Source organism: Pagrus major, chromosome 19, assembly GCF_040436345.1.
Source record: "Pagrus major chromosome 19, Pma_NU_1.0".
NCBI lineage: Eukaryota > Metazoa > Chordata > Actinopteri > Spariformes > Sparidae > Pagrus > Pagrus major.
In genome coordinates, this window is record NC_133233.1 from 18,833,023 (window position 1) to 18,856,168 (window position 23,146).

The 23,146-nt window shown below is 39.8% G+C and overlaps 1 protein-coding gene across 1 annotated transcript in view; it reads right to left on the reverse strand.

Annotated features, from left to right (window-relative positions):
* The window catches only part of pou6f2 (POU class 6 homeobox 2), a 73,281-nt gene that overhangs the window by 32,868 nt on the left and 17,267 nt on the right, over positions 1-23,146 (reverse strand). Inside the window, exon 4 of the mRNA XM_073488854.1 lies at positions 16,472-16,691. Coding sequence (XP_073344955.1) covers positions 16,472-16,691 — 220 coding nt within the window. The remainder of the gene's footprint in view (positions 1-16,471; positions 16,692-23,146) is intronic.

Sequence of the window (23,146 nt, forward strand, 5' to 3'; positions counted from 1 at the left end):
ATCTCTAAAACAAATTTCAAAGAAACAAATTGTCTCTCCAGGCTTTTCACAAAAATATAAAAAGAAACAACATCTCTACCTGCATTCAAATTCCCTAAATACAGCAAAGTTATTATGTTTAACGCACATATAAAGAAAGATGCCTCACTACAACATAATATCTACAGCACTACATAAAGTACATCCACAGTTTACTATCAAAATGACTAAATACACAAAGGGCCGAATAACAAACGCTGGTTCAAAAGAGTGATCTATTGATAACGCAGCCAGCCATTGTGAACACAGGCGTAGACAAGCTTGTATACATACAGAATCAATGCACTTAAATAATTTAAGTATGGTTGCCTCATAAAAGATGAATAAAACATCAGCGCAGACAAGTCTTTGATTAGTGTGGTCACTAGGACTCCAGGACAGGCACAGATGAACATTTGATGAAGATCAGATCATCCTCCTCTTTCCTCACTCCGCAGAAGCACAGCCAAAGAAAAGCCAGTAAACAGTGCACTTTTACATTTCTTCTACCTCCTGACACATTGACACCTCTCTCACACCCCCACCATGAATTATATATCGTCTTGTGCAAACGGCAACAGTCCAATTCTCACTTGAAATGTTGGGGCAAGTTGTCTAGCGAGCGCCGGAGCCCCTGACAGGGCCGGCTCTTTTCCTTTGCAACTTCACAACGACAAAATGTTGAGCCCCATTTAAAGATGGAATAAGAGGGAACAAAGACAGAGAAAAACAAAAGCGAGCTAAAATGAGATTTCTGTCAGAAAATTATCGAAACTGGGCGAAGATCAAAGACGATTGGAGAATTTCCTCCAGCGCCGACCATTACGCCGAGGAACAAGAGGTACAACAAAAAATACGAGGCAAAAGAAAACAAATACAGAGGGAATATGGAAGAAGCCCCATGTGGCCTTATTATAAGGGCTACACCGCAGGTACTATATTCTTTAACAGCAGTGCTTTATAAATTCTGTCATCTTGTTAAGACTGTCAGGACCACTGACCCTCCCTTCCCCTCTAACTGGGCAACTGGCATTTTGAAGCTCATTCTTTTAACCACAGCTGTCTGATTGCTTTGGTTGAGCACATAATCCAAACGGCTTGTCTCAGCTAATTGTTTGCGCTCCTTCCTCCAGCAGACACAGGGCCGAGGATGAGAGTGGGAGCTTCACTTATGATGGAGAGAGGGCAAGAGGGTGCCGGGATCCTATAGTGCTCATTATATCTCCCACTGTCTCTTTGTTGTGTTTCATATTCACTCGTTCTCCGACTGCGAAGCAAGCAGTGCTCCCACTTAGTCATCATGCCAGAGGGTTGTAAGAGCACGGGTCCCACTTTTCGCTGCTGTCACAACTCGCCTATGTTAATGTTTATAATGAGGAATGAGCCAGATCATAGAGGGGAGTCACGCAGCTAAATGACCAGACACGAGCTGAACTGTGGCATTTTTTGCTCCATTTAAACATTTAACAACAATCATATGGGACTATGAAACACCAGCACTGAGAAGTCTGAAGCCTCCAACCTCAGTGCTTTGAAGAACTGTCTGCCATCTCTCTCTCAGAGCTCTTTTTGTGCTTTAGTGCCACAGTAGAAATCAACTGTTATCTTTGACTGTCCCGGCCCTGGCTTCTGAAGTAGTGGAGGACGAAGCGAGACTGATTGTCAGAGGTCGAAAGGGTAGGTCAAAGCCGGCTCATTCGTCAGACAAAATGCTATTTTTGTTTCCTGTGTGGTTGAGGAGTAACGGGGGGAGTGGAGGTGGGGGGGCAGACTGCTCTCTCATTACCAGCGCTATCTCAGTAGTCCCTGCCAACCCCCCTATTACGGCACTTTTCTCTCTGGGGCTGATTCAAGCTCGACTCCTTGTTTTCCTCTCATTGCACAACACCTTCCTTTACAAGTCTTCCCTATGAGTTACCTTATACGATGTTTGTGTGGGTACATGTTTGTGTACAGGTGTGGTCAGGTCAGGAGACAAATGTTTTATTAACATTTCTGCCACATTAACATGGAATCTGATTTTTGAAGAACATAAAGGATATTGATGCTGGACAACTGCCACAAATGCACAGTGCTGTAAGTGTGAAAATGAACTACATTTTGGCCTAAGTTGTAGTTAAAGGGGCAGTTCAACCCAAAATCAAAAATACATATTTTTCACACTACAACACTAATTGCCCTCCTCTGCTGAGCTGTAACATTAGTTAGCTTATTTAGCTAGCCTCTCATCCATGAGTGGATGCACGCCTTGTTCTGCGTGGTGATACGGTCGGCAGGTGTAGCTGGGTAGAAAGAAAATAGTTCCTACATGAAACTGCTCACAACAACGTCTGTGGATTATCTTGAGAAACTGGGTCATAATTTCTGTAAAGAGGCATTGCTGTTGAGTTTTCAAGCGTTTTTTTTTTTTTTTTGGTGCTTTGAGCACCACAAGCCGAGTGTCATCTAGTTCCATTATGATACAGAGAAAGCAGACATCGCTACAGCCGATATCTCCGAAACTCAGCAACTCACACCTACACAATCTAAATGAATAAAAAACACTACAGGTAAAAGGAAAAACTTATTTTTGATTTGTAGTTGAAATGTCAAGTCATACCAATAGCTCTGTTAATGAATTGTATTTAATGAAATACAAAAACATCTACAGATGCATTGAGGCCTTCGAGAGAGCATATGTGAATAAATGCTCATCATATTATAGCCCTTAGAAAAGGACTAGCCAAGGCCAACACGAACAATGACTGCAGTGTACCACCAATCGCGTCTACATAAAAGGACTTAGACTATCTTTCATTCTATCGAACTGTTTGTGCAACACCCAGCATAAAGTACTGTCAGGAGAAGGCAGAGGACTTCATATTTTCTGGCCATCAAAAAGGAAAATATAGTTCAAAACCAGCATGTACTGAGTTCACAAGAATGTACTGAGTTCACAAGAATGAATAAAATCTATAGTTGCTTTTGTGTAAGACCAGTAAATAATAAGTACTCTGGCACTGTATGCTCTTCTCAAAGATATGGTTATTGCTTTTAAAGTAGTTCTCATAGTTGGAATATGTGCAGCACTTCTTCTACTCAGTTCAGATACATAATTAAACTGAGAACAGAAAAATGTCAACCCAAATCATCTCTAACTGCTGTTGTACCATCTGAATGTCTTTGGCATCATTTAGCAGCGCTGTAAATTAAGAGCTAATCAGAAGCTGCCTGTCAGGAGTTAATGAAATTGTCCAAAGTGAGCCACCTTGTATTTTTAGGGACCGCTCCAGTCTAAACACAGCTGTCGTTCTCTAACAAGAGAGGTGAGAAGGGACAAACAAGCTCCCCATTACTGCTCTGCCTCACGTTCCACTATGGGAGTCCATAAACCACTGTCTCAATTGCCTTTTCAGTGAGTCGCACTGATAATTACTCCACTGGAGGTAAGGAGATTTAGACTCTATGAGATCTGGTAATTACAAAGATGGTCAAAGGAAGGTCATTTTTACTCTGTGGATTAGATCGGAGCACTTGTACACTGATTAAGTGGATCACATCACTGTTTCTGCACTCATTCCTTCACTTCCACTGTTAACTTTAATCACTGTAGGTCACTTTGTAACATTGATTACACTCTATGTAACGAAACATTCATTACTTTGATTATATGATCAATCTGTCAATTACGTTTTTTTAAAGAATTGTTTTGTTAATGAATGATAAACCTTTACATGTAATCGGAAGGTGGTTTATTAAAACAAACAAAAGAAAGAAAAGCCCTTCACTGGGCCGGACCAATCACCAGTGATGATGGAAGAATTCAGATACTTCACTCAAGTAAAAGTAACAATACTGCAATAAAAATACTCCATTACAAGTAAAAGTCCTGCATTGAAAATGTACTTAAAGCATTGAAGGTAAAAGTACTTATAATGCAAAATAATGTGTGTTATCCTATTACTGTATACTATAATAATGCAATACTAAACTATTGGATAATTATTAATCAAGCATACATTTCTAAATAGTGTTAAATAGTGTTTTTAGTAGATCGAGGTAGAGCTAATTTGAATCATTGTATGTGCTGCTGGGCAGTTTAATCTATAAACAAATGTCTTGTATGTAAAAATCTTAACTATAGCTGTAAAATTAATGCAGTGGAGTAGAAAAAAAGTACAAAATTTACTTCTAAAACATACTAAGAAAGTATAAAGTGGCGTTAAACGGAAATACTCAAAAGTATATGCATCTTCAATGTGTACTTGAGTATAATACCTGAGTAAAAGTACTTGAACTCAACTACTGCTCATCACTTAAATGTATTTTAACAAGGTTGTAATCTAATCTTCAAAGAAAAAGCAGAAAAACAAACAAACAAGTAACAAAAATCTTCTTATCACACAAACTGGAACACAAATTGGTGTTACACTCTTTTTACCAGCGAGTCCATACAATTGGTAATCATGTTAAAGGAATGGAAAATAGATTCCTGCCTTGGCGATGGCTGTAATAAACATGGAGAAAATAAAACGCTAAAGGAACTAGTGAACTCCTGAATAAAAACATTACTCAGAGCCACAGCAGGCAATATCACTGCTTCAGTCCTGCTGCAGGAGGAACTCAGCGACTACAGGAAAAAAAATATAGGCAGTTAAGATTTGAGCGGAGTCGCGGAGCCACAGGGTTTTAGAGAGTAAACCACATCGCTTGTAGGGATCCAGAGATAATGCTTTCACTTTGTGATGCAAGGCAATATCAAGCTGTGTTGTAGAATTCTCACTCTGGGGGAAGCATTTCAAAGAATCAAATCCTCTCCATGGAGATGTTACACATACAAGAAAATCCCTGTGTGCTTGATAATGTTGCCCTTTTGGTGTTGCTTACGCTAGGTTATTGATTTCCAAAGTGTGGTCCAGGGACCTCCAGGGGCCCTTGAAAGAGTTCCAGGGGGTCCCAAACAAAGATTTCCTTCCTGAGAGAAGATATATAAAGATTATTGTGGATTGTAGCTTTTTTTTACCTTTTAATACTGACCTGTGCTATCAAACTAAGTGCTAATGAGTCTGAAAGTGTGCATGTTTTCTTTCTAAATAAAGACTACAGAAGTTAAACTCTCTTTGCTGAGGGTGTGGAATTAGTTGGTTCACTATCTGAAGGTCTAAAACTAATAACCTCCTCAGATGTGGAAAAAACTAATTCAATGACATGATGTAGAATTTGGTTATTTGGTTAACTTTCATTCTAGGGAAGATTTATGATTATAAACTTAAAGATACAAGTAACGGATTTTGTTGTTTCTTTGCATTTGCATGCATTTCCTGGAAGTTTTAAATGCTTAAAATTTTAAGGGGAAGTTAGGGGAAGGTCCCCTCCAAACATACTATATATTAAGGCATACTTAAAAAATTAAGTATTTACCTATACTTAAGAATAGAGTGCTGCATGGATGATGTATTTGTAGGCTTTTTAAAGTCCCTTACAACCTGTTTAGTCTCATTTAGCAACCTCAGTTTTAAAGACACTGAAACGCTTTACGATTCAAATGTGGGGTTACATGAAATTATCTTAAACTTTTGTAAAAGCTTCTGTAAGCGTTGTTGTCATTTTAGCTTAGTTCCTGTCTGTTTTGCATTTAGCAATCCCTCTCTCTTCTCTACGTCACCACATAAACGCTAATGTGCTAACTTAATCGGTAGACATAGCAGGAAACTGGAGGATCCTGCTCTCAGGACCGCCTCTTTATGGTGTTCTCTGTCCTGATTGGGTAAAGTGGGAAGGGATACCAGAAAATTGATTTTCTCTTTCACTGCATGAGCGGGGGGAGGAGAGACACAGGTTGCTGACCAAACACTCTATAACAGTGATTATTGTTCGAATATAGAGCTATTTAATTTTCATTCTGATAAAAATAAATAAATTTAAAAAATCACTTACATCAGCCTTACCCACAGACCTTATTGACTTTTGAGACAAGCGAACTGAAAGTGCTAAAATGCTAACTTACTTCCGGATTTAAGGACTAATTCCTTCGGCACTCTATATTGTTATAATCAACACCTCAAAACACTTCCTTAAATCAAATGAATGACCAAAAAAAAAACTCTGTCATGCATTGAGAAATACATTCACTCTTATTTCAGATATTAAGTCGACAGTGTATAATATTGTGGCACCGAGTAAGGGGTCCCTCGCTTTTGTCCTTCAGAGTCCAGAAGCCGCGGACCCCCACCACCCCATTCTTTAAGAAAAAAGAGCCTGTCTGCCTGGCAGGACAGACTGGGTTATTACAGCGTGTTCATGGTCCCATCATGTGTCGTCAGACCAAAGCGGAGGCCGCGAGTAAAAGCCTCATGCAAAATTTATGTTCATGCGGCTGTTTCAGTGGGTGGAAAAATCAATATTGCGGGCCTGATGCACGGAGATGACTGAGTGCTCTCTGACTGACAGTAAAAGCTGAGAGAGATTGAGGGGCTACATTTACTGCTCTAGAAATGGAGTGGAGTAGAGTTGGCATAGTCTAGTTCACCTTAAATTTGAATTTCATTGTGGCTTATTTTTGTAACAACTTGGATATTGAGGTCTTGAAATAATTACGCCATTAGAGCAAAAAAGAACAAATGGAGAATGAGTGAGCTTGTATTGAAATCGTCTAAAACACATCTTGCATTGCAGTTTCTGAGCAGCTAAAGTATTGTATATTATGGGGTTATTAAGCCTTTCCCTTCCTTTCCAACTTACACAGATATAAAATGATTGTAGAATAATCAAAAGACAATGTGGGTATGAGGAGGACATCATAGGGCTTTTGTTCTGCGCTGCTTCGCTTACATATGCTTTTGATAGCGCGCCACATACCCACAGTGCATTTGGGGAGGAATGTGAGAAGAGAAACGAAAGAAAGTGAGAAGAAGAAATTCAGTGGGATGAAATAACCCCAAACAATGGGATTTGCTTTCCATTCTTCTGCCTCCATCTTCTGTCTTTAATTATTCCCTTTGGTTGTCTGAGGGAGCGTGTAAGCACTTTCACGCAGCACAACATGCCCAGCAGCACAACACTGTCTGCCTTAGTGATGTGGAGACTTCTGAGTGACACTGAGCCTCTTGTGATTATTAATGCTGTTTAATACAACACAGAGCAGCCACTATGATTGAGGGGAAAAAACAGATTTCAAAATGCATGCATTCGAAATGCAATGTGAATGGAATTATGTACAACACGAGCACTGCACTTGAGATACATCTTTCCCACTGCTACATAAACAACGTGTACACCACGAAATGAACACTAATGTTTTGTAGATGCAACGCTGAAAATGTGTATTTGATAATAACTACCAAGTGTGCTCTATTTTGTACACAGTGTTTAATGGAACTTCAGCTGATCCTGGTGGGATCCTTTGTGCCGGTTTAGTAGTTTCTTCCTGAATCGCATATGAGATATTTGAGAGCCCAGAACGATGTATGATGAATGAAGTAGCATGCTACTTATACGCTTATCGTGCTCACTGACTAGCAACAGGTTCAGCAAAGGGCAGCGGCAGTAAATGAAATTCCGCACCGGGACAATATATCATCAAAAGAAATGTATGCACCCGAAACTTACAAGCCTTCTCCAGATGCGGACAAGGTGCCTGACGGGGTTGGGGGAAGGGGGTGAGGATGGGGTAGTAGGGAATGGGGGGGGGGGAGTGGGAAAATAGGGGGGAGTTTTTTTTATTTTCTGCTGGATGGGTGAGGAGCAAGCAAGGGGGAAGCAGCAGATTTTGTTGAATCAGTTCTATTTTCATACTGGCTGATCTGTGTCTTTTAACCATTTCACTGCAGCTGGAAAATGAAAGTACCAAGGCTAATTTCACAGTGAGAGCTCACTGAACAAAACCCCCCACGGTCTGTGGAAAAAGGTGCTAAGTCTACTTTGTCATTGTGAATTACGGCAGTGTAATTCAGGAAGCTGGGTTTGTGTGTATGAGAGAGAAAAGTAGAAAATACATGCTAAAAGAAAAGCCTTTTTTGTTCTTGGAGAGGTTTACTTATGATCTGTAAGTAACAGATATCTCCCTCCAAACGCGCCGTCCTGTACCGATGCCACAGGATCCATCTGTGATGTGTCTGCAGTTAGTCCAGAAATAGCACCCACGGGACTTAAACACGCTCCTCAGGCCTCCTACGGGACCTTTTAAGCTGCACTGATACTGATAAAAGCCCCCACAAATCTGGCCCCCAGATACCTCGGCCATTAATTAAGGTAATTAGGCCCTGGTCAGCAATTAGTAACCACAGATAGCTTTTAGCAGCGGCTGAGACGTCCCTGCTGGTGAAGGGTTTGGTTCCATACCATCTGCTGACAAATGTCACCGCAGACTCTTTAGTTTCACAGGCAAGGAACTGGAGAGCCGTGTTTAAAGATGACCTCTGTGTGATCCAGGCTGGCTCCCAGACTCCCACAGCTTCTGCTGCTGCACCATCACTTTGTTTGTTCTTTCTCTGGTTCTTTTCTCTTATAAACATGGAAGAGCGAGCTCTATGAAAATCCATATGTGCTGCACACGGCCAGAGCGGGAATAGGAAACATTCACTGCACAGGGTATCGATCAAAATTAGAACATCTGGTCTGAGTGTAAGTAGTATTGATCAGAGAGTAATGCTACATTGATTTGCTTGTATTATTAAGTCCATGATGGATCCATATTGATAATATGTTTGTTTACATTATAATGTTATATACATTATATTGAAAGTGAGGATATATCAAAATGAGGCAGTACATATAGTAGTTTCAAGCACATTTTCACACATAAAATATTATTACTGTACTGTAAGTTGATTATACATAACAGGACATTCCTCTAGACAGTCTAGAAGTGAAAAAACAGCCACTAACATCCTATTTAATCTTTTGTTTATCGTACCTGTGATGCAAATTCACAGGGAGGCAGAGCAAAAAAGCAAAGACCTGCTGAATAAATGTGAGAAACATTCAAACACAAATGTGGCATTTATACTAATACCAAAATACAGCAGTTTGTGTATTTCATCCCGTGGCAAAGGTGTGTGATATAAGGCGCTGTGAGTAGAACAGACTGATAAAAACAGGCTGAATACACACATTCAACCTTAGAGAACAGATCATGCAATAACTCACATTACTGGGGAATGGGAAATAAAGGATGCAGCTGTGCTACTTTACACAATTCCACATTTGAAGCAATCGGTGATAACACCATTTTCATTCCGGTTCAGTCCCATAAAATTACCATTAACATTACAACTCATGCAGAACACAGATAAATGTAAAATGTCACCCAGTTCTGCCAGGCGGGAATTCCAGTTCCACAAGATTACCATCTCTGTCTGCTCTCTCCCACTGCACCTTGTCTAATATTTCATTTACAACATTTCATAAGTTCATTTTCCCCTCACTGACCATGTAAATCACAAATCAATTTTCATTTAAAATGCTTGACTACAGATTGTTGCTGAAAGCTTCTGAATTGCGCCTCAGCAATATGGCAGACCTTTAGCAAATCTTTCGGAAGCAGCCGGGTCGGAAAGGAGAGGGGAAAAAAAGTGAGATGTAATTCCTACAAAACAACTCCGGGGCCAAGTGGTCAAGGCATTTACTGGAAGCATTTTACAAGCGTTGAAATATCATGAAAACAATACGCTGTTACGTGTTGTAATTTATATCAGATTCACTCCTCTCCTAGACTTGTGATCAGGAACAATAGGCTGATTATGTGATGATGAAACGACCTCTATTGATTGTGCACAATTGTTGGTGGTATCTAATCAATAAATGCAACAAAAATACTGAATATTTATTAAGGATGTCAGTGTGCAGACCACTTCAGGTTCAGATAATTGAGGCTTTATTACAAAAATATCCACACAATTTATTTTATAATGTTGAATGGTTCATTTAGTTGCATGCATGTTTCTTCAGTAATTACACTGGGGAGAAGTTAACATGTTGTAGCTCAGGAGCTAAGGGAACAGAAAACAGCTGGATTAAAATTGAATCATTTTGCATGTTCCTTATTCATAATTGGAAGCTAATTTGAAAATTTGTCATAATGAGATTCAGACTTCAGACTCCCTATCCTCTCCTACTACACTTCTACTATAAAGCCCATTTAAATACACCCTGTGCATACACAGTGCAGACAGACACAGTGTGTCATGTCCAGAGACTCTCTTGTATGCGTGTTTATGGCAGGAGGTTTGCAAAAAGCCTCCCTCAGTGTTTACCAGTGAGGGCAGATGTCAGGGTTTGCTGTGGAGGAGCAGACACAGCCACATCTGATTAACAATATTATTGTCCTCCTCCACACTGCCATAAAGACTCATCCTCCGCCCTTTCCCTTCCTTTTTTCTCTTCTTTCTTTCTATTTCAGGCTCTGGCATCGTGCTGTCCTGTGGCATGGCTGAGCCAGAGTGACACTGCCACCATCCACAGAAACAAAACACAAGTCAAGAGCCAGAAGGTTAAGACAAACAACACAACAGCATCTTACCACATAGAAAACATAAAAATCTCTTGAGATACTTTAGGGAAGGGAAATATATTGTTATTATTTATTCATCATAATATTAGTGTTGTCTATTCCTGGTTTTAAATGCTTCTTTACAGTAATCTGATGTAATTTCTGAACAGACTGTTCTACTTCTAAAACTTCCCTTTAACCACATAGTCATTATATCCACATTACTGATAATCATTTATCAAAAATGTCATTGCTTTAATATTGCGTATAAGTTAGGTAGGGGATGATAAGAAAATTTAATGTCACGATTTATCCTCTCCAACTTAATTGCCATTCACGATATTATTCTGATAATCATGAAAATATTCTTATAATAAAAACTAAAATTGCACTGAAACATACTGGAATCAATTTAACCTTACATTTTGTTAGAAAACAAATATTTTTATTGCATCACAGAGAGGACACGCATCTTTTTTTTAGTGAAAAACAGTCAAACTAAGGTGACCAGATGAGAATGGATAAAATCTGGGACAGGGGAGTTGGGGGTGGGCGTGGTCATGTGGTCACGATGGCAATGATCAGTAAAAAACATCAGTCAAAACTCAACGCTAAAATAATTTTTATTCATGAATTCAGCTGTCTGTCATTAGGACACCGGGATCCATGTCAGTGATGGATGGTTTAATTTCCCTCCATTATTCTTTCTTTTTAATTCAACGTCATAACGTCACCTTCGCAGTAGCTGTTTTTTTAATTTGTGGCACTACTGTACACAGCTAAAAAAAAAAACAACGTCCATAAGTCATGTAGGATACAAACTGCTGTAAAGCCAATGCAGAGCCAGCTGAAGTGTGACACCAAAACAGTGTTTCACAACAATCAGTATTTCATGTTTAAATAGGCTCTAGCTAATCACAACTCTGGTTTAGTCAAATTTATGGGACAATGAGGACAAGATTCAGGGCAACTGCTTGTAATTCGAGCCTGTCCCAAATTTTTCAGTCTGGTCTGGTCACCCTCAACCAAACAAAGAATCCTAAATAAGTAATAATAAATCATAAGGTCTTCATCTCCCTGTCGTTTTTTAGTTTGAAATCTGATTTAACTTGTTTTGCAGAGGATACAATGTGCAAGCCATGCCTTCAGCCATTGTGACAGGATAAGGCAATTCAAAATAAATCAGGAAACCAAGATAAGACTGTACGCCAGCAAGCTAGACAGCATTTTTAAGTCATTCATGTGAGGATATTTACAATTATCTCCATTCACTAGTCTCCCAGTAATGAAAATTCACCGCAATCAACTTATTGTGAGTGTTTTTTTTATCGTGATCCACAATAAAATCTTTTACCGTTAAGGTTGGGAAATATATCAATAGCATATTATCATGATTTAAGACTATATATCGTCTTAGATTTTGAATATCATTATACCATGATAAGGTATAAATGTTGTCTTTTTACTGGTTTTAAAGGCTTCTTTACAGTGAAGTGATGTCATTTTCTGGACTTACCAGACTGTTGTACTTGTTCAAAAACTTGCCTTTGCCCACTTAGTCATTATATCCACATTACTGATGATTCTTTATCAAAAATCTCATTGTTTTAATACTGTGTGAAAGTACCAATAGTCATCCCAACAAAATTGTCTCAATGTCAATTTCTAGGGAATTTGTCAAAAAATATTGTAATATTTGATTTTGCTGGTCTGTTGTAGCATTTTTTGAGTGCTTTTGAGAGCATTTCATAAATAATGAGATGTATATTGTGTATCACAATGCAGCTTCATAACCCAGCCCGAGGATACATGCATCGAAAGAACACAACATACATTGTATTCAAATACACTGTGCATCATTTGTGCTTTGTAGTTATTTGTGTGCAATTATGAAAAATATGTAACATGAATTCAGAACAAATCATCAGCATGTCTGCAACAAGTGAAACACCAGGGGGTAAAATTTACTTACATCTCAGCTACAAAACAAGACATCAGAGTATAAATCATGAGTCTCGTGGGAGTGTCTGTGTGCTCATATGTGCGTGTACAGTAAACCTGCGCATGAGTGTAAATCTGTGTGTTTGATTCTAACCCTCTCATCGCTCCTCTGTACATTTTGATTGGTGATTTTTTTTTTTTCCGTCGCCAAACTGTCACAAAGGCAGTAACCTTGCACGTTTCCAAGCTGCTTATTGAAGACAAACAATAAACCACTGGCAGATATCAATGGCAGAGATGAGAACCCGGGTGCCATATCTGCTGGGACTGCCAGGCGAACCTGCTTCTGCCTGCGCTTCATCTCCAGCAGCACCTCTCACTCTCAATTATTTGGCTGCTGTCACAACAAATCAATCAAATTACCGCTCCAGGACTGTGTGCAGCTGCTCCTATTGCACCGCTAGTTGCATTAGCTTTGAAATGTATGAGGTCTACATTTTATCACTGTTATTTATTTAATGCAGCTCTCTCCCCTGCGAGTCATCTTACAACCACAGCAAAGTTAAATCATTAAAAGACGACGTGGAATACATACTGCTTGAGAACACTTCAAATTAAACAGCGATGAGGGAGAAGGGATGGGTTTGGCCTCTATTGTGTTAAAATGGCAGATGTTGATGTGAGGAAATGTGGACTGCTTGCACTGGGTCCTCTTAATGCACTCCTCTACTGGCTCAATGTGTGCACAAACAATAGCTTATTTCTTTTCTTATCCCAAAATGATTTGACGATCCACACATGAGAGAAAGGAGCCCGCAATGAGCAACTAGTGTGGCTATAACAAGCCCAAAAAGGATGCTTGGAATTCTCCGGCTCCAATAAAATAATGGGTAAAGGGACACAGAGGCATTCCCACAGCAGACAGAGGTTAAGTCAGTGGCCCGGCCCGGTGATCTAACCTCTTAAAGGAGCAGCAGTCAGCTGAGGCAGAAAAGATGCAGTCTGACATGTCTAACTAGTGTGGAAACATTTGGCTCTTCCCCCAGGAGCCCACCCTTTGGTGCTGTAATGAGCACGGTGATTTCCCTAATTTGTATCACGGCAACACCCGCAACCTGCGAACGACACCGCTGAGCGTTTTCATCAAAACGGCAGACAAGCCTTTGATTGGCATTGACACCGGGTCTCATTACTGCAGGTGAGTGGGATGTCGACCTTTATCAGGAAGCTTGAGTGCTGTTTTGTGTTTCCTGCGGACGAGTACAGAGGAACAATGCTCTCACCTCAGCATTAGAACTCGCTTCTCTGATGTGATGCGCTGCCTGGCTTTCTGCTGAGAGCAAATAAGATGGGATGTGCTTATTAATATGAAAGAGCTCCAGTAAACTAGCTTCTTGCATTACCTTTGAGTGAGTCATAGAGAAGAGGAGTAGATAGATGAGACTTTGTTCTGCTTCCTCCCATTGGGCATTACATGTACAGTGCTTTGATACAACTAGTTTTACAAGTATGGTAATCATGCTTTGCTTGTTATAAAACCATGTGAAATCTAAACCTATTAAAAATGCAGCAGAAAGTTAGCATCATTCTAACAACAAAAACCTGCAGATGTTTTGTCTGCATCAGTCGCACATACTTATATCTGAAACTGTGAAAATCATGTAGGATTTTTTTTATTCTTAACTGTCATATTTACAGACCTCTAGCATGACCCAACCTACTTTTTGCCTCTGTGAAGTCAGCTAGAATTGTGTGCACTCTGTCACAAAAGATAACTTTCTCCCTTGTTTAGTTTCATTGGGAATTTGTTTTTACTGCATGTTTGCAGGCATAAATCATTCTGACAAATAACCAGTTACACTGGTGCCTGTGTTTACTGAGTCTGCCACAAGATGCTACTCAGTTTTATTTAAGCAACCGCTCCTACTTTATAGCACAACCCTATTACAGTGATAGTTATTCATCACAGTCTGAGGGAGCTGCCCTCCTAAAGCTCACAGCAGTCCAGCAGTCTGTCAACATTCATTCTTACAGAGCTGGCTTTAATTAGCATGATCAAAACATGTGATCGAACATGCTGTTGTTACTGCTTGTTCTGATTTTGTTTTTTCATTTTGTCTCCCTCATTAAAGCTGAATATGAAAACGTATAAAAACTGGACTGAAAAACTTGATATTGATATTATATAACGTTTTAAACACTGGATTCTTACAAAGACTATAACAGACTATAAGCATGCTGCTTTGTAGTCTCATAGAATACAATTCCTTCACCCTTAACCGCCCATTCCCCAAGACAAACAGCCTTATTAGTTGGTCATTAGCCGCCTCATTACATTTAAATACAGCCATTGGCTGGGCTCCTCCTGGAGTCTCATTACTGAGCCGCACAGTTGTCTTGTGTCTGATCTGACGATAATTAGCTAGCAGCGTGTGCTGTAAAGCACACTTGCTCCTGAGGTCGTGAAATGAGCTGACTGCTCCCCGGCGACAGCGCGGCGCTGTATTATATGTGTGATTAATCAGGCCTAGAGACCCAGAGGGGCAGGGTGGGGAAGTGAGGGGGATGCTGGGGCAGAGGCTAGAGTTGCAGTTGTCTGACAGAGGTGCTGTGCCAGCAGGCCTCATTCAGCGGAGCTGTGATGAACTCAGACAGGGGAGAGTGGAGGAGCGTCGCGTGGCCAGAGGGGCCCGGACACAGTCAAGACATTTAGCTTCACTCGTGACTTGTGTCACTTTCTCTCCATGGAGGTCCCTTCAATGCATCCCCTTCAGATAAGAGGACGTGCGAACAGGCAGTCTGTCAGTCCACACGCTTAAAATAAGATCTGCCACAGAGGCATTTCTCCACAACAGTTTTTTTTTTTCACTATCTCTCATGGATGGGGAATTTTATCAGGACACTGGATTCCAGACTGTCTGTTGGTTTATTTAGCAGTGGACAATAAGGATGACTGAGAGGTGTTTGTTTTGGCGTTCTGACACCCTGACAATGTGTTTGTCGATCAGTTCATCAGATCACTGTAGCCTCTGGGTTGTCCCTCACGCACCAGGAGGAAGATCTGTTGAAGTGTGAGTCAGATGGGCCTGCTGGGCCCATTATCGTCCACTACTGATGGATACATTGAAGGGCTCACTGGATAGATGCGGGTTTATTAAAAGCTCTGCCCACAGCGATGGCTGCTGTTATTTATGCATGTTTGTGTCCATTAGGCTTCTACCTCCACATTTCCTCACTCAGGCCTTCTGTCCATCCATTTCCTCACATGAAGGGAGCCTTCCCTGCACTTTGTGCTGCACTGGCATTATTGTAATCTTGTTCCTAAAAACACACTGCTTTACATGTAGCCTGGCATCTTTTTACATTAGTGCGGCTCTCTCATCCAAGATTCATGACAGACGGTTTCCCCATCCATCCCTCAATCTAATGGTATAAAAGAGACAATGTTTTAAACATTAAAATGAAAACCATTTACAACTATGATCAAAAGAGAACACTTGGGCATTAAAGTTTAAAAGGCAAGGATAAGTACAGCCATGTGGATGGACAGATGAGGTGGAAAAGAGATAAAAAAGTGAAGTACAGTGCACTCTTATGCACAGGAAAGAGGCATAAAGTGCTTTTGCGCTGCACTGCAAAACGTTGACCTGTAATTAATATGGTTGTTCCTCTGGGCAAGTTGAGGATAGCGGCTTTTTGGGATACAAACCCCTGAAGGATTCCTACCTGCTCAGAAGCTTTGTAAAGCATTTTTCTTAAAGAAAAAAACAGAACTGTTCCGTGTCATACAGCGAACATATAACAAACTCTTGTTGGGATCAATATTTCTTGTATTTATTCCTCATAGCTCCTGGTATCTTATGTTCTATAAATCATCATGTATAAAAAGTGAGCATGAGATCAATGTCTTTTAAAAACATCTATCAGCTTCCTGCAGTAGCTGAATTACTCTTGACTTTCTAACTCTGATATCATGTTGACCCTGTTTTGTCAAAGGAAGGAGTTTTTTCTGTAGCTTTGTGTGTACTTGGCCCTGTTTCTTACCTTGCAGGTTCTGGAGGGGGAGCGTCATGATGCCCCCTGCAGCAGCAGCAGCCACCAGGCTCTGGATGTTGGCTGTGGGCAGGGAGAGGACGAGGCCTTGCTGCCCGCCCAGATGTCCGCCTGCGTTGAAGGGGATGAGGATGGGCTGGTTCATGCCTGGCGCCGCACCGGACATCACGCCACCGACTGCATTGGCCAGCTGCTGGGCCACCAGGAGAGACTGCAGCAGATACAAACAAAACATACATGCATAGCATTAAAAAACTATATAAAAGTATATTCTCTACCATTATTTTAATACCCAACCTAAAGACACAGTGAAATGAAAACATACTTATTCAAAATACAAACTCTCGTTCTTTGTACTTGTGTTATTTGCTCATTTTTGTTTATTGTTAAATGCTAAATATTGTTTTATCAAGTGTGTCTCTTTTCTCTTCCTGTAAAACGTAAAAATATTTTTGATGACTGTGATCACTCTTTAACTTGTAGAGGTTTAATCATTTTGACCAATAAAATGTGATTTGGGGCAACTAGCTAACTCCACCCAACATATAAAACCACACTCGACCAATCGGTGCATGTGTTCTACCGGCATGGTGTGTGTGGAGGTCTGCAGCTCCCTCTACAGCTTAGCACTGTGCAGCTGTTTTTCACTGAGCCACACCCAGTTTTTCACAATCCAATCACAAGTTATGAATTACATTTTTTAAATCCTTTTCGAGGCAGGTAGGTGGAGCTGCGACTATAACTCATTACTGGCATGTAGATGTCATCCATCAACCATGTGACGTTTGGGCAGATTGAACAATGTATATTTGAGTTACAATAACTTCCTGTTACATTACAGAAGCTTAAGATGCTCCAACATCTGTTTCACTGTGACTAAACGCACAGCGTATAATTTCTGCCACTAGGGGTCTGTCAATCAAAACAAAAGACCTAAGTAGTGGGTGTGAGTTGTTGTCTTGATGATGAAAATCTATCTGAGGTGACTCAAAGCAGAAATGTTCACGGATGAGGTAATGTTTAAAAGTTTTCATTTGTGTTATGGTTAGCCTTGTTCACCGATTTCCTTCCTCACTCTCTCCTGTAAGTTATAATGACAGGCATCCAAATGAAACACACCCTTACCTACAATAAACTGATAGATTTCTCAGAATTCGAACATTGTTTATCACTTAACAAAATATATAACCAAGGTCTTGTCATTTTTAGACATTTTAAAGTAGAAATGTTACATATTCTATCTTTAAATCTAAATAAATATTAATTATAAAGTTTTTCCTTTTAAAGATGTGTCAAATCCTCTGATGTTTTACAAGCATCTTTAATAAATATACAAGATTATCTAATGGATTACAGTAATATCTTTTTCAAAACCACTGCTATAACGCTGGATGATATTGTTAAAATCATCATCATCATAATAATTAATACATTTTCCAACAATGGTATACATCACAAAATGAAAAATATATGAAAAATCACATTAAATAATGATAACGATAAAAGCAATGAACGTTTTATTACAGCAAAGGAAGTATTACATAGACAAACTCTTTATATGTGTAAAATGGTCACTTCAAATCTAATTTTGATAGTTTATAATTACAGCTCATTAAAAATCATCAACTCCAGAATTTTGTTGAACAATAACATGATTATATTCCTCTGTAGTCAATAAATCAAACATTACATTTTTGCCGGTCATTACTTTTGTGAGCTGAGAAATGTATTTTCAAATTTAGATGATGAATATACACTGTTTTTTTTTTATCCTTGGATGCTTAATTGAGACAGGTAATGCAGTAAAGCAGATGTGACCAAAGTGACTGTAACACTAATCAATGTGTTTTGATTAATGCGGGTGTTTGCAGATGAATTTTGTGCTTTGCTGTGTCACAGACTGACAGTCAAAACACACTGCCGTTGGTACTGACAGAGATCAAATCCAATCTTTGTGAAAGAGCTGAGAATTTTTCTTTCACGGAGATGCAGAGCGATTTATGTTTCATCCCATTGAACAAATCTCTGGTACCACAGAAATGTGCCTGAAATACACAGTGCTTTTTGAAAAGAAAAAAGTAGCAGTACTTCACCCTTTTGATGAGGGATATAACACATCACTCCCGTCTCTTCATGTATCCATTCATTCATATTAGTTAAAGTGGAATCTGTGCAGTCATACCCATAGAGGAAAAGATATGTTATCAGAAGTATCGCTCTGAGATATTTTACACAGTAGAAGATCTCTTCAAATGTATTTTCCGATGAAGTGGGTTTGGAAATACACCAACACATTTTTCATCGAGAGCTTTGAGCCACAAGTGGGAAGGTTTGCACCGTGGCTGAAATCTCCATGAATACAATGGAATGACATCTTAAATTTCATTCATTCTGATAAAACCTTTTTCAAATTACGTCAGCGTTTGAGCATGTCAAACTGTATTTACACAGGAGGCACGAGACAGGAGATACTGAGGATGCTGCAAAATCCAACAGAATTACTGTTTAAACATGGGATTGTTTGGTATAAAATAATAAAAGTACATTGTCAGCTTGTGTTGTGTCCACAGCGAAGCAGCCTTTAGATGTTGCTAGGTAAGCCTGGCTGCACTGTGTTGACTCCTCCACTGTGACTTACGTTCACAAGCCTTTAACTCCAATTGTCAGCTATCTGCTTCTGTTTTGCATGGTGTGTCTGCAGCTTGCACAGGATGCAGAGCGGGCTGACTGGTGCGAAGACCCCACCATACTCCCGAGCCTGGTACTCCTGGGTGACAGGCGTGTCACTGTGATAACCCTGCATGGTGCAGAACGCCTGCACCCACTCCGACATACATGTGATCACAGTTTAGGAGGTACGGGGTCATGTGGGTTTAAAGCCACAAAGCACGGAGAGATCTCAGGGTGAAATATCTGCACTTAGAGACAAACGAATACCTGTTTGTGTTTCTACGCTGTTAAAAGAATAAAAACATACAGAGAGGTGATTGTTGCTGGCAGAAGTAATCACACACACGGTATAGGAGTCGTCTCTCTCAACATTTGCTTTGATACGCAACAACAGTGCATAACAAATGACAAAATCTGACGCTTCTGAGAGCATTCAAAATGACATTTGCCATTAACGTTAAAAAATGAATTAATAATTCGGGAGTTCAAAGAATCCTCAGAGGAACACAACAAAGGCAACCCCGTTTGTTAGCTGCAAGTGACATATGTTTAATCTCGCATTTTAAACTAAATGTAATCTCGAATCGAAGCAGCGTATAATCAAAGACATTCTTTGAACATTTCATCTCGGAGTCAAACAAAATGAGATTGCCAGGCTTGACAGCAAAGACGGCCTCACATATAAAGGAATAACATTAAAAGACAATTCTGCAATTATCAGATGTAGCCCTGATTTATTTATCATTACAGGCAGCTTTGGAGAAACAGGCAGCTGTTAGGCACACAGGCAGCTACAGAGAAAAAGCACTTTGGAGATTTTTGTTTTAAAGCATGCAAGTGCTCTCAGTCTTTAGGCTGTTTGTTGTGCCAGTTTAACACTGATTATGATCTTCATCTGAGGTGAAAACACCGTACGTGCACACGTCACAATCAGAGATAAGAATACATTTAGCATGAACGTAATGAGCTCAACTTTGCAGCCACACAGCACGCTTTTACTACAAGAATCCCCAGCATCACTCATCCAGATTTACAAGCAGTTCACCTTCTGCCTTCTCGCCTGGTACTCTCACTCCTCCTCTCCATAGGTGCTGTTGGAAAGCTGCTGTACAGTGCTTGGCAGGCCTGACAGCTGCGTGTTGAGAAGTGGTCTCCTAGGGGCCACACGGACGCGCAGGCTGGGTGTGTGTTGGGCTGCGGATGGGGAAGCAGCCCAACTCAGGACTGGATGTGGTACCCAGCCTCTCTGCCCATCAGGGGAGAATAGGCCCTTCTATCTGCTTGGCAGCTCTGGCACTGAGAAATTGCCCATAATCACCCAGATAGCAGACTTTTGTCATCCTAACTGCGAGTGGGAAACAGAAGGAAGGTGGATTCATGTTGGGTAAACTACCATCGGATAATGGTTGTTCGAACAATATCCGGCTCTGGAGCGAGAATCTATCAAAACATATTGATCCTGGAACAAGAGAATTGGGTATGGCATGCGGAGCGCCTTTGTTTCTGAAAAGTGTTAGCTTCACAGAGACTGTACTGACAGCATTAATATATTAGATGGTGACTGTTGAGAGCCGCCTGCTGAGGCTCAGACTCTAACTGCTGCCTGCTCGAGATGCTTTCCCTTTTGTGCTTATTTCTTATCTATTACCAAAAAAGTGGCTTTGACCGGCGAGGGTACCTGTAATCAGAAAAGTGCTTTTAATTAAGCCCATTCTTTATCTCCACTTGCAGCAGATTGACTCTTTCACTAGGGATTTCTCACCCTACAAACCTGCCCGACAAAACTGAATGGCTCTCCTCTGCTCATGTTTCCTCTTTTGTTTATCCTGATGAGGATTGACTGTCATTGAGTAACACTGAGTGCAGGCAGAATGGCCTTATTAAAGAGGGTGGAGGAAACCTGACGCTCTCAGTGTGTGCTGGTGTGTGTTGAGCGGTGACATTGAGCAACACTAATGAGATAGATGTTCATTAAACATCACCGAGCCACCAGGCTAATAAATCCGATCAGATAGGACAATTCCTGATTGAGCTATTAACAGGGCTGCGGGCTCGGTCTCTTTGCTCCCCTGCTTGTTTTGACACGGCCTGTATTGTCAGCTCATTAGCGCCACAACTCAATTACATGTGTAGATGATGTGTGATGACAAAATACTTTTTAGCTGGATATTATTCACGGTGTGACAATCAGTGAGGGAGTGTTATGTTTTGTGTTTCACTAACCATACGCATTAAAATAATATGAATGTAACAAGACTAAATCAATGATTTTATCACTGAAACTGATAAAACTTCATGAAAAACACCTTGATCTTCATCTCATTATGGCTGTAATCTGAGTAAACATTGACAATATGTTTTTAAAATGACTCTTAGTGTGCTGAATTTAGTTTCTTTCCGTGGTTTTGTTCTGCACATGAGCAACAACGGTCATCGAGTGAGAAAAGAGCAGCTGTGACGGAGCCCACACCAAACACAAAGAGGAGAACACGGACAGCACCGGACCGATCATCATCAAAAAGAAGGATGCTTAAGCCAATTAGAGAACTCAGTCCTCCCCTGACTTCTCTTGCAACTGGCGCCAATTTGTCCAATCATTTATCATCATTACAGTGTCACACTGATGGCTACGATACAACACTGCTACAGTTAAACCAAACACTGGATATTGCTCAGAAAATATTGTGAATTTCACACCTCCCTACATTACCTGACTTAACTTTAAAATCAAAAGTCATTTAAGGAGAGATAGGGAATAAACACAGTCTGACATAGAGCCATTTTGACTTTGCAGTCATATTTTGACCTACTTTGCAAAAACGTTTTATCACTGGACCTTATTTAAGTGTTACACCTTTATGTCTGGTGTACCCTTCATTCTCTAGGTGTGGACAAGGTTGTTGAAACCTGATGAGGCTGGCAGCTCTTTGCCTCAGTCTGTTTAATGTTTCACAGTAATTTTTTAAAGCAGAGAGCAGGTTTTTTTCCCGAACTTAGAGCCAATGAAAGGCTGCCTCAGGTCTATGATATACCACAGTAGAAAGCTGGGCAATACATAGATATTATATTGTTATTGTGACATGAGACTACATATCGTCTTAGATTTTAGATTTAGATCTTTTCCTGGTTTTAAAGGCTGCTTTACAGTAAAATGATGTCATTTTCAAAACTTACCAGACTTTTCTACCTGTTCTAATACTGGCCTTTTACCCATTTAGTCATTATATCCACTTTACTGATGATTATTTATCAAAAATCTCATTGTGTCAACATTGTGTGAAAGTACCAATAGGCATCCCTACATTACATTACCCAGTATAGATATCGAGGTATTTGGTCAAAAGTATTGTGGTATTTGATTTTGTCACCCAGTACTAGCATTCATAAATTAGATTTGAAAACACTAAAGATATGTATTGTGTATTGTGATATTATCTAAAAATATCAAGATATTATTTCATGATCATATCGCCCAACGATTAAACAGTATTTTCATAGGAAAACTAGGAACTTCAGATGCAAAAAGAATCAATTTATTATACGTACAAAATATGAAAAAATGCATTATTAACAGACTCTGTCATTCTAGAGACTTAAAGGGCTGGAAAAATTATTTTCTTAATAAGCTTCCTGCTATGACTAATGGGATTCTCCACACACATACTGTTTTCTGGCAAAGTTATTATAGTTTGGGTTATTTCACATTTGAGCAGGCAGGGCTCATTTGGAAAAAGGTGAAGTCACGTACTAAACGCAGGACTTTGCAATATTTTAATTAGTTGGTTGTTTGATTACTGTCAGTCCAATCTGATACAACCAAACCCAATCAATCATGAAGCAGATTAGTATTTGAGTGATAGACTATTAATAAATATTAATGCTGGGTAATAATAGTAATAATACAATAATTAAAAATAATCATATTAAATCAGCAGTGATAATATGGTTTTAAAAAAAGCTTTAATTTTGATTTAACTCTGGCTTAAAGTTTTCAGG